The following is a 13,650-nucleotide window of genomic DNA, read 5'->3' on the forward strand; positions in this document are numbered from 1 at the left end:
TATATATATGTGTGTGTGTGTGTGGGTGTGTGTGTGCGTGTGTGTGTGTGTGTGTGTGTGTGTGTGTGTATGTTTCAACCTCTTTCTGCTTTGAATTATCCTGGATTTGGATGTGTTTGCAGGACTATTGAAATCTTACGGTCAGATGAAATGTCTACATTTCTTGGGTATACACATATACTGATGTGAACATTTGGCAATGTTAGCCAGGCTAATTATATCAACCAATAATACAAAATGCAGAAGTCAGTTGAAAATATCAGCTCCACATCATGTTGCCTTTGGTTTCAAGCATTAAATGTTTTGAAGCACGTGCTTTTGCTTGTGTAATGTAGCTGTCATTGAGCTGTCATATAACATGTACATCGTACCACGCATATGTTAAGTGTTTATGTATATGGAACACCTTGTGCACAGAACAATAAGTAAAGCTCATCTTGTCCATTGTTATGTCAGATTGTGGTGCTTTTCTTTTGCGTCATGCAGCTGATGTATCTAAGCTTTATCGAGTTAAGATGTTATATCGCCTTTAGTCTCACTGTGACAGAGTTGCAGCTATCAGCACAAGTGTGACAGGATATCTGTAAATAATTGCTTTCAGTGACATTCACATCATAATGATGGTGTATATTTCCACAGATTGTCTGAGCTCACTATTTCCCTTCACTGCAGTCTGTGAAGGATGACAGGCAAATGGGTTTGTCTTTTGTTGGACAGGTCTGTCATGAAGTGTGTCAGAGAAAAAATAAAAGAAAGACAGGGGGAAAAGTTGTTTAGAAGCCAACATCAGCTAAAATGCTGTTTTCTGCTCCTTCTGTCCCTCTTTTCCTGAAAGTTCCTTTTTCATTTATTTCATTGCTCCCTTTTTCCTCACTCTGTCAGTTTTTCTCTCTCTCTACCCATCTTGCACACTATCCTCTTTCTTCCCCTTCTTGCCTCTGTCTGCTGTCGTCACAGATTTCTTCCTCCCTTGCCTGGAATATGAATATTTTAGGGCTAAGAAGCTTACAGGAACAATGAAATGGCCCCAAAGTTAAATTATACTTCATTTCTGTAGTCACTGAAGAGGGAATTCTCAAAGTGATGAATACACCGGTGGATCAGGGGTGTGCTCCTCACTTTTTTTCTCATTTACACAGGCCTGTTATCTAATTTGTTTTTATTCAAGTATTTGATATTTCACTAACTACAACTTGAATTGCTCAACTTGGGATAGAAGTTGCACAAGCTAATTTTGGACCTCAGCCTATATAACATATTACACAGTGGACCTATTTACCATTCAAACAGAAATGAAACTTGAGAAGTTGATAGACCTTGCCACAAAGCTATTGGTTGGTGTTTAGATATTAGCTTCTGCAGTAGGGCTCAGACATTTTGCACTGTGCTTATTAATTAACTTTAAGCCATGTTTGGTAGTTCTAAGAGTTCAAGTATTTGTGGTTTTGGCTCTTCATGAGTTGCTGCGCTCAAACGTCAAAAGCCTTTTCCAGTCAATTTTTCCATTCAAAAAAGGCAGCTCAAAAAAGCACGACCGGGTCAATATGACAGCAACGCTCTTCTGTGTGGATGCTGCTACTGGATGAAGAACTCTCAAAATTGGTTATTTTCAGCATGAGTGACGTGTTTATATTATAAGGTCAGAGGAAGTAGAATGACATAGGAAACTATTTTCTAAATGTCAAAGCATGTCTCTTTTTTCATGCTGCACGACTGCAAGGCAATGAGAAAGCCCTGGCATGCAACATAATTTAGGAGGAAATTAAATATTCTTTTGCTGAACTTACACCTTGCTTGCTTACCAAAAGGCAGTGCGTTACTGAAGACAAAATAAAAATCATCTGCTATAATGAACTGAAGAGATTTGAGGCTTTAACGAGAGAAATATTTTCCAGAAGGATGCAGACAACAAAAAAAGCATGTTGGAGCTCATTTCCATAAGAGCTAGTCATCTAAATCGAGATAATTTAGTCCAGAAGTATGAAAGAAAATATATAAACAAAATTTTATGTTTGGAAGAAAATCAAAATTGACCAAATTTGGCCATTACCCAGACAAAGTTTCACAAAGCTCAGTTCAAAAATCAGCAATAAAATTGTGATTTTGTTGTCATTAATCAATACAAAACTTTAGTATTGATTAAAGTGACAGAAACTGGGAGGAAAGGTGGGGCAAGGTGTTCACACCTGCTGGTAGTCTTAATTAATTTGTTTGTTTTGTTTGTCCAGTTACAGAAAGCAAAGAAATATATGAATGTTTAAATGAAAAAAATAACTGCTTCACTAATACACTATTAATCTCCTGGTTGTGTACTGAAATGACAAGTTTTACTCTAATACATGCAATATGCCTTCTACAAATATTCCTTCAACAAAACTAATATCATCATCAGGTGGATCAGTGGTAGAGTGTACACCACACATGGGCTACAGTCCACAACACAGTTGTTCAAGGGTCGATTCCCGACCCTAGATGTACTTCCCTTCTATCTCTGCCGTTTTTTCTCTCAAGCTACTAATGAATGTTGGCCAGTAGTGCCAAAAAACCATTAAAACATATGAAAGAAAATATGCTGGAACAACACCAGAAAAAGACATTGTGTCTGAACTACAGGCTGAAAAGAGCAACAGTGGTTAGTGTCTCTTACATCGTTCCACTCTGAAGTACTCTGAAGTTTCCAATGGCACTTTCATAATAGAATCAGGAGATTACATCTTATGAACAAAGCTTGTTTTAGATGCAATTTACTGTTCCAACTACTAAGTGAGGCAGGTGGGGGAAAAAGTGAGGGTGACATATTAGTAAGCCAAACTAATTTAGAGAGAGACACTAGCAATGTAATGGAACTGCTGAAAAATTAAATGAGAGTTTATAAAAAGTAAAAAAATAAAAAAGATTTGAAATAAATTGAAGTACATTCTTGGAAAATTTCAGAAAAGCTTTATGGCAATGGAATTAAATGAGTTGGAAAGTTCTCCTAAATGATCACAACAGAGAACAAGGGTCAGGATAGCAAAATGTTTGACCATCCACACCTTCTATAAAGTTAAATTAAAATGAATTATTTGGGCTGTAAGACATTAACGTATTTAAATCTTGTCGATGAGTTATTTAGAATGTATACACAAACAAATCGGTCACCTTACAACAAACGTGTTTTGTGGTCCACTGCCCATTTTATGTCATTTCAGGTTTGGAGAATTGATCAGACCTTTCAGTGAGTCATGTAAAGGCACAAAAAGCAATTTGACCCTCTGCATCTCCAAGGGCCACTGGCACTGTTACAGCCTGTGGGTTGTGAATAAGGTTCATTATCCTAATTATACATGCCTTTTATCCACACCTGTGTGTGGATGAAAGGTGTCCCTGGAGGGACATGTAGGATGATCACAACTCTTAATTTTCCAGTGCTCTAGCTAGTTTTTGTTGTGAAGATTTTATCTTTAACATGCATTTGGTTATTTCATTTAAAACATGTCTTTCAAAAGGTTTGTTGACTTTCAGTTTCCAGTTGATTTAAAAGAAATGAAATGTAAATGTTTACCATTAAAAATATATAAAAATACATAAATAATGTGTTCCGTTACATTTGTTCAGGAATAAGCTGCCGTTTGGCTATTTAGAATACACATACTACAGGTTGTATTTTGCCATTTTATATTACTCTTTTCCCCAGTAAAATACAACAATCTGCTGGTCAGTACACAAAGATGCTCTACTGGTCTACTGGTTTCACATGTTGTCACTCCACAGGCTACTGCTGTGAAGTGAACTCATCAAGTTACAAGAAAGCTGCTTTGGGCCTTGTGACATTGTACCTTATAATATATATATATAATTGTTTGTTCATTATAAAAGCAATTAGATTATTTTACACATTTAAAAAAAATTAAGGTCTTGAAACAAATGTATTTTTACTCAATGCTATCATATGTTGAGGTTTTTATGCTAAGCCATGGTGTAGCCAGTAATGTGCATTTTGAGCATACACCTCTCTCTCTGCCTTAGAGGAATAAATCAAATATGACCGGAGAATTTGATCTGCAGCAAACTAATCCAACTCTGTAAAAAATTTGATTATTAAAAATATTTAGCATTCATGAATCAACAAAGTTTAAGAAACATAACACAAGCCACAAATGAGATTACAGTGGAGCTAATTAAAGGCACCTGTACTCATTTCTGGACAGTCTCGCCTTGGTCCATAGCTATCATTGTGGAAAAAGCTAGTGGCCTTGAGAGTCATGCTAAGAATAAAAGTGAGAGTTTATAGTGTCATCTGAATGGACATTGTGACATCACGAGCTGGGCGAGGAGGGGTTGGGGTGTTTAGCTGTTATTCAAGCTCCAAGGTTGCCAGAACACATGTGATGAACTATTAGGAAAACATTCTAAATTGTGTATTAGTGTGACTAATACACTAATAATATTGTTCAAACTTAGATTTATGACAGTCTCGCTTGCTGCAAATTATTGTAGCTGATGTTGAGGAAACATTTTTTAGAAAGAGTGGTTAGGTGGGGCAACATATAATCTTTAAATAAAGTACAAAAAACAAAAAGTTTTTGGTTGTTATGCTCTAGGGATATAGCTGGAAGAGCTGAAAAGAACAAATACAAGGCAGAAGCATAATATAAAATAAATAAATGTTCCAACTCATTCAGATGTTTTGCCTAAAAAAATGTATTTATTAATAAATAATTATACACTGGTAGTGACAGTGGGCATTTGGCAAATTATGAGATTTTTGAACACAAAGTATTTAGATTGCTTTCAAATCTAAGAATATGTTGAAATTATGCAATTTCAAGTTCCAGTTTATGACTGTACAAACATTTAACATGTTTTTAGTTACACAAACTGCTTATTCAGAAGGTAACAGTTCAAAATTTATGAAGAATTACAAAAATCCTACACTTTAAACTTTCTTTTGCGAGTCTGAAAAATTGCCCTGTGATGCACGAGCAGCTGGCCGTCCACAGGGTCTCTCACCTGATGAACACTTGAAATGGACAACTGTGACCCCGCATGGATATGCAGGTATAGGCAATGGATTGATGGAACAAACAACTAACAATATTTCAACGCTTATTAAGAAAGAAAACAGGGTAAAATTTAAAAGGGCTTTTAGTGAATGGTTCTATTTAGCATTTGAAGTCGGAAGTCGGTTTTTCAGTGAGTTTTCTTGTCAGTAGTTTTTGAAATCATCATAAGGTAAAAAGTAATAATATCTCTGCAGACGGTAACTGGAGTGAGAGAGAAAGCGAGGAAATGTGTGCAGCAAAGCAGGTGAAATTATGTCCCACATGAGTTTTGCGTAAGCCAAATTAACAAGGTAGTTATCTTACTGTGGCAAGTAGATCTAACAAAAAAATGCTAAACAATGGCAACAGTTCCTTGTTTTTATTGTTGTTTTTTTAGCAATCATAGATCTCACACGATCTGGGCTAAGAGCCTAACTGTGAATACATCTCCTTCCACATGCTAATCAATTCAAACCACACTTGTGAAGCCAATAATATCTAAAAAAAAAAAAAAAAAAAAAAAATCGGTGGATGGACGAGTAAAAATTGCTCTAAAGTCATTTACCATTTCTATTAAAGTCTACATAAAACATAAAAAGTAAGAGCAGGTTCATCCAGTATCTAAAAAAAAAAAAAAAAAAAAAGATTTTTGCTCATCCGGACCAAGGTCTATACTGTCACCATGACAATGAGAGTGTGAGCTGGTGAGAGACAGTGAGTTGCTCCTCACACATTGGATATTAGCTCCCCCATATTGAGCATGAGTCATCTATGGCAAGAAACAGTTGCAGCATCATTAGCAGGCTGCTCTCATCCTCCCACTCCCCCCACTCCTTAACGAATTTTAACTGGCACTGAGCTCTCACTGATAAATCATTGTTGCCCTGCTGCTGAAACACAATTTCAGCCCAAAATTATTAAGTCAAACACAGTCGTGCTGCTGCCAGTCTGTTTCCTGTACAGCTTCCGACCATTTGTTCTCGACTAGTATTGCTATACACAGCATATGTAAAATTGCACAACCACCAGACTAACGGATCACAGCAAAGTTGGTTCCACACAGAAATAAACTTCCAAGCTGCATGTGTTGAAGATATTTATATCCTTAAAAAGGTTTAATAATACATTATTAGAAGAAAGTTTACCACTTCTAAATACAAATATTTGTTTTGTACAAGTGATATTTTTTTACCTGTCTGGTACAATCATTATTAAATTGAATCTGCAATAACTCGAAACCCGCTTTAAAAACACCAAATATTGCTAAACATGCATTAATTGTTCCTGGATTGGCTGCTTTTTAAATGCCACCTAATAGCATGTCAAGTAACATCAAGCTAGGTATTTCAGCTTTCCATTTTGCTTAAAATATGTTAGATATACTCAACAGACAAAACATTTTCCACAAATAATTTGAAGACACATTCCACAGAAAAATCTGAAGATAGGTGAACTTCTAAGCTGCAGATGGAGCTTGTGCGGCTTCGTTTGTCTTTACTTCCACCAGTGAAACACCAATAGGTGTCGTTGAGATTTTGTTTTTAGTAATGTTAGGTTGGTCAGTTCCTCTTCTTATTAATAACAAAGTTAACAAATAATGTTAACCACTTTCATCTTGACCTAAGGCTGACTCATGGTGATCCAAACACTAGTAATGCCCGAGTTAATTACGGTTTTAGCTTTAGTCCGTCTAATTTAGGACAAAACAGCAACAAACAGGATTGTGGCTTAATTTCCAGCATTTGATTTGGAGGTAGAGAATAAATAGATAATCAGCTCAGGCCCAAAATTTAAAATACTTAGACTGAACTACAGAAAACTATATAGCAGATAAAGTAACCACAGATTTTTTAAAGTAGTGTAACACTTTATTAAAGTGCCATATCGAAAGGAGTAATGTGATGGTAATGCAGTTCTGGATATCCGTACAAAATTTTAAAGTCATCTTTCATTTCAAATGTTCAACCACCTCATTTTTTTTATGCCAACTTGGGTCACCGCAGATCCTTGATGTTGCAATCTGGCCACTCGCATTTGCATTGCTCCTCCTTCCAAAACTCTTGCATATGTACTTTCCTCTTAGCCATGTCATCTACAGATCTAGGTAATGTTTTCACATACAGCTCAGAGGCTGTACTGCAAATGGACAGAATACAAATACACCCAAAAATACAAATGGATGTTCTCAGAAGTACTGTGGTTAATTTACTTACCCTTGTTTGTTTCAAATCTAAACCTGCAGGTTTAGATTTGATAATGTAATGAAAACAATTTACTACAAAACACCAAAAATAAGCATAGTATACACAGTGCTGTACATTTGGTGAGTTAGTTCATATCATAGAGAAAAAGCTGAATGAATTAAGATGTGAGAATGTTGCCCATAGTTCATGCTTTCCCAGTCATTTATGTGTATTGCATCATGGCAAAATCAAATCCCATTTTGAAAATATTCTAACAGCGTGGCACAGGAGCAAACTACTTTTTTTTTTCTTGGAGATGTTATAACCTGTCTATTTAATATAGTGCATTTTTCATGTTTGCATCACCAGATTAATTTTGAACATAATTCATGTCATCAAAGTCCAGCTTTTTTTTCTTTTTTTTGGATGTCTTTGATGTTGCAGGGACCTGTCTGAAGTTAAAGTCAACGCTCCTAACATCACCTGCAATTTCACCATAACACAGGAAGTAGAGAAATCTGGGGAGTTCAGGTTTGACTTGCTCTGGAGGAATTCAACTGGACTCTAACATTAAAAATAACCCAGTGATTGACTAACTGGTTTTATTCGTTTCTACCTGCCGCTGTCACCGACGACCCGCTGGACGTTCAAAAGTGAAACCAAACTGAGAACGATGGTCAGTATCTGCTCTTAATAACAATTTGACATCAACATGGTTTAGAATGACAGATTAAAAATAGTCACGTCATTCCACTTTTGTTTTCTCTCCATCATAATAGGAATACAATGCAAGTTGAATCCTCAAAAAACGGATGATTAAAGTAGGATTTTTATTGGTATTGATGGATGATCTTCATCTGTCTGATGTAAATGACTGACTTAGAGCTAATGTCAATACTTGTGTTACTCTTTAAAAAGTAGAAACACATATGACTCTGTAAGGGCTTGAAAATTACTACTAAATTTAACAGATGCTCATTATGTATTTTTGTGTAATTATATGAATCAAAACAATAAACAGAAAACCCAAATAACATCATTACAACCAATTACTGATGTTATACTGTTATATCAGTTTTCTGATTTCATTTTTAAAGATTAGATAACATTGCGCGTTTTTTTAAGTTTTGAGTAAAACCTGTGATATTCAACCAGGTGATCATACTGTTTAGCCTCAAAGCGGCTAATGCTTATATAGCATATATCAAATCTCTACATTCAGCAGACTCAAATGTTGCATTAATCACAAGTGTAGATTCTTAGATGTCTAATAAACAATTTTAACAAAATATTTCTCTAAAAAGATTTAGAAACTCTAGGTAATATAACTTATTCCATCAAAGAAACAATATAATATAGTTAAAAGTGGATAAATGTATCTTTCCTCACTAATCTGCAACGCATCCTCCGTCTTGTTTGGCTCAGAGACTATAATCGTTTGAAGTTTGTTTCAACTAATGTCTGGATCTTCTATCATTACAAAGAGCTGCATCTCATGGATGTGTGATGTGAGCCATCCCATTAAGCCCCATTCCTTTACACTGCATTGGTTACAGTGGTGACCAGCCGGCGGCCAAACCGTCCTCAGAGAACAATGTGCGAGATGCCTCCCATTTCAGAAATGCTCAACCTCCTTTGTCTTTTTTTTTTATATATAGTAGCACATCCACAGGGACAGTCCCACTTGGAGCAAGTTTTGCTCTTTCAGTACAAGTGAAAACTTCCTGGAGCTTTGTTACCAAACTCTTTCTCGTTTCATTAAATCAGCCTTAGGCGTTTTGTTCTGCCTGCAGCATGGCATTGGTCCTTGCCTGCTCCCCTCCTCCTCTTCATCCACTTCTGTTCTCTCTGGTCTTTTGATCAAAAGCTGCAATGTTACAAAAATTCTGACAATATCTCTGGTGCTTTCATCAAGAGAAATAGATTTTATTGGGGCGGAAGGTTAGCAGTTGTGCTACAAGCCATTGAAGGTAATAAACCCTCTGGCTTTGCTCAAGCTGGTGCAGGAGGGCACGTTTTCGAGCAACCCTGGAGGTGAATAGGGCCAGTGTTTTTAACAAGAGATTACGGTGTGTTTGGAGAGGTTCAGGACAGCAGTTTAACTCAGTCTAAGGCTCACAAAGGTGTGCTATAAATGTGTGGGAAGTAGCTAGAGTAGTTCAAATTACATGCATGTCCGCTTAGGGTGTAGAATGTATGGGAAAGCGAACCATAAAAGAGGCTGGATTGGTCGATCGAGCTGAAAATAGCAATACTTATTGGGACATTACGTGAAGACTTTTGGAGCTACTGCTAAAGAATTCATCATATGCTGTGCTGTACAGTCATCTGCCTCCTTTTCCAGGGTCATTTTTACCACACAACCCCCATTTCTCCCTTGTAACCAGAGTAAGCACATACGTTGGTATCAAACACGTGCATGCACACACATTCACCCAAACAACAGGAAAACTGAGTCGACGGGTGAGGTGTCACCGTCACTTTGTAGACAGCTTGATGACAATCCAGACGGAGTCACACATTTAAAGGTCACACACATATCAAGCACACACCCTTTTTCCTTCTCCAGCTATTTCTGTCGCATATACACACAGACACACACCCACACTTTAATTAAAAGCTGTAATCAAGCCGACTTCTGCATGTATTAACACTTCTCACAGACGTGAGAATGCCGTCATACAGCAGTAGCTATAAAGAAGGAAAGAGCTGTGAATACCAAAAAAAGAAAATTATTCACGCTAACATGTCAGTTAGCTCATGGAGCGAAACTTGTACTTGACTTTTCATTGTCTCCACTTGGATATAAGGAAGGTGCTATACACATAGAAAGATTTGACTGTGTACGCAAGAATAAAAGTTGAATTGCTTAATGCTTGAAAATAAGTTCAACAGCTCAAAAGGCTGATGAACACATCACTTTGAGCCAAAGTAACATCTACATTACTTTGGCAAAGACATTCTATATATTTTGTACAAAAGAGTAGGCAGAGTAAGGTAATCATCATCGTTTATCAACTAAGAGCTTTTATTAATGCTTTTACAGATTTTGAATGTTTTGTGGTGTGAAAAAGTGTTTTTCCCCGTCCTGATTTCCTATCCTTTACATATTTGCCACACTTCAATGTTTTAGAGTATCAAACCAACCCAAAAGACAACATAAGTAAGCACAGACTTCATCAGGAACTTCAGTGTTGCTGGCTCTGACTTCCGAGGGTCTGGCTAAGTGGTTCTCCTAGCAGTAGCATTCTAGTTACTTCACACTTTTTGCTGGCGCCTAGACATCGCCCTGATGAGAAGGAAAGCACCCAATTCATCCAACTTACGATTAATTGTCAACTAAATTAAAAGTAGTCCCAATCGATTAACTAGTAATGTCCACTTAGACCAACTTTCAGTGTTGTAGTGCGGACACCTCCGGTTATCCTTAAGCAGAGCTAGTTATAAGTGAAGTAAAGCTGAAAAGAAAAGCGAAATGTTCCAAACAGATTCGAAGGTGGGACGAAAAATGCACTTTATGCAGTCCTGTTTTGAAACATAAACCTGTGTTTCACCTTAATAGCGCTCCTTCAGCTGAGCTGCCGAAAATTACTGATTTGCCAAAAAGACAAGGATGTGATAACAGAAAAGCGAAGGGTATCACACAGAAAAGTAGTAAAATGATGGAAAAAAGGCATGATGAGAATAAGCGAGGATGAATTTGAGGGCTTTCATGAGTTAAGGTACTTCATGAAGCTAAACTTTAACATTTTGAGACATGAATTAAAATGAGCAAATAGAAAGGCAAAGGCCAGTTTTATTTATTTTTTAATTCAAGGAGAAAATGCAATCTCTGACACGCTAAGCATGAATTTATCAGGTGGTGGTCCAGTGTTGACTATATGCTTAACATAATCAACTCGTGGTGCCCTGCGTTTGACTTTGAGGATTCGAGCCCGGGAGTAGCAAACAGCAGTGAGACGGTTACAATGACGGACAGCGTTGTCATAACAATTCTCATCCCTCCCAAGGACACATCTCATTTAAGCTCAAGTGAACAGATAGTGTGCAGCCACTTTACATATATTTGGTAGTCCAAAGCTGCACCTGTCAAATAAGGTTAACCATCAGGGTTGCTATAGACAAGAAAAAGGGAAGAAAACAGATAAGCTCAATCTACTTTGCAAAGGATATGGCCTAAATTGCAGTGGCAGCTGTAAAGTGGGCCTATGCTTGTATGCCAAGGAAATGAAAAGTGGGATCAAGGAAATCATCAAGCTCCAGAAAGCAGTGTTGGCAAAGGTGTGTCAATGCCATTGTGCCCATCTATAATTTTAAAAAGTGTGGTAAACAGCAACCTCAGAGTGATGAATTATACGCAAGATAATATTCAGGTATTGTATTTATGCCTAGATAGGAGAGTGACAGGGCTATTTACTGTTTGTTGAGGTAATTTGTTCTCCCTTGTAAACACAGTCTGCATAATATGCATGAAAATGCTGTAGGATGTAAGATAAGGTAAAAGACACACTGCTTTAAGAGTGTAGATAAACCAGAATGCATCCCTCAGTCTGTACTTGGAGCTCGTTTTTCTCACCGAATTTCTATTCAGTTGTAAAAGCAATACAGCTGTCAGAGCTGTAGCATCCTGCAAGATTTTATTTATTTATTTATTTTTAAATCCCCCAATATGATTGCATACCTATCGCAAGAAACTTTATTATGGCTGCACAAAATGTGTCAAAGGCATATGAAAAGTGAAATGATTGTGCTGGCTGTGAAGACGGCCTTACTGTGTTTTGGCAGTCAGCATTGATGAGCTGCAACAGAAGGCTCTCAAACTTCTCCAGGGAAGGCTGGAGGGAAATGGTCAGTTTATCCAGGGTGAAGGGCGTCATCTTGAGCAGCTGAGGCCTCAGCAGAGCATCTCCTGAGAACAGAGAGAGTATGGCGTCAACATACACGCACACGCATATACCCAGTATTTACACGACTCTTTTCAATAACCTTCAAAGCCCACACTGAGAGGAAAGGGGTTTTCTCTTTGGGGCTAATGAGGAGGGTAATACACCATCTTTGACAGTGTGATAGTAGTGAAGTCTAGCATGACAGAAATGTGACTCAATACAGATAAAACAATGAATCACTCGTTTTTAGCCAATCTATACATTCATGGGAATTGCATGTAATTTACCAAAAATAAATTCTAGCATTATAAATGACTGGAAGCACAAACATAAGGTGACTGATTCTGACAGACAAGGTTACATCACTGTTTTTTGAACTTATGGGTATAATATTTGTGCCAAGAAATGCTTTGTTGACTAGAACTTGATAAATGTTCAGCATGTTCATTATTGACTAGAGACTAATCAGGGCATGCTGCGAGCAACAGTCTTTGGTCTGGATGTTGATACTGAGTGAGGAAGAGTTGCAGTTTAATAATTTCAGTATCAGTAAGGCGTTTAGAAAAGAAAGAGGCATGTGAAAGGTTTAAAGTGCTATTTAAAAAAATCTGTACTTTTGTATGACATGGGGGTGACACCATTGTTGTTGTTGTTAACAGGAATGCTAAATGAAGAACTGGGCTATAATCTACCAAGATCAGCAAAATATTGTATTTCAGTTTTTTAGAGTACAGTATTGAGACTAGATTAATATCTGTTCAAAGTCCTTGTAAAAAGTCAGTTATAAGGAATTTAATTAAAGCTAATCAAGTGATTGAAAATGTTGACTGGAATATATTGACTGCTGACTAGCAGCAGACACATCTCTGCAACAACTGTTTAGAGGAGACTGAATCAGGCCTTCATGGTAGAACAGCTGCTAGGAAACCACTGCTAAGGACAGGCAGCAAGCAGAAGAGACTTGTTTGGGCTAAAGAACACAAGGAATGGACATTAGACCAGTGGAAATCTGTGCTTTGGTCTGATGAGTCCAAATTTGAGATCTTTGGTTCCAACCACCGTGTCTTTGTGCGACGCAGAAAAGGTGAACGGATGGACTCTACGTGCCTGATTCCCACCGTGAAGCATGGAAGAGGGAGTGTGATGGTGTGGGGGTGCTTTACTGGTGACACTGTTGGGGATGTATTCAAAATTGAAGGCATACTGAACCAGCACGGCTACCACAGCACCTTACAGCGGCATACTATTCCATCCGGTTTGCGTTTAGTTGGACCATCATTTATTTTTCAATAGGACAATGACCCCAAACACACCTCCAGGCTGTGTAAGGGCTATTTGACCAAGAAGGAGAGTGATGGGGTGCTGCGCCAGATGACCTGGCCTCCACAGTCACCGGACCTGAACCCAATCGAGATGGTTTGGGGTGAGCTGGACCGCAGAGTGAAGGCAAAAGGGCCAACAAGTGCTAAGCATCTCTGGGAACTCCTTCAAGACTGTTGGAAGACCATTTCAGGTGACTACCTCTTGAAGCTCATCAAGAGAATGCCAAGAGTGTGC

The 13,650-nt window shown here is 37.7% G+C and overlaps 1 protein-coding gene across 6 annotated transcripts in view; it reads right to left on the minus strand.

The window, feature by feature from the left end:
• The window catches only part of nphp4 (nephronophthisis 4), a 178,852-nt gene that overhangs the window by 129,468 nt on the left and 35,734 nt on the right, over positions 1-13,650 (minus strand). For all 6 annotated transcript variants that reach the window (XM_017305947.1, XM_008413093.2, XM_008413092.2 and 3 more), the window contains one exon: positions 11,980-12,116. In XM_017305947.1, coding sequence (XP_017161436.1) covers positions 11,980-12,116 — 137 coding nt within the window. The remainder of the gene's footprint in view (positions 1-11,979; positions 12,117-13,650) is intronic.

The sequence above is a fragment of the Poecilia reticulata genome, linkage group LG7 (assembly GCF_000633615.1).
Source record: "Poecilia reticulata strain Guanapo linkage group LG7, Guppy_female_1.0+MT, whole genome shotgun sequence".
NCBI classification, from domain to species: Eukaryota; Metazoa; Chordata; class Actinopteri; order Cyprinodontiformes; family Poeciliidae; genus Poecilia; species Poecilia reticulata.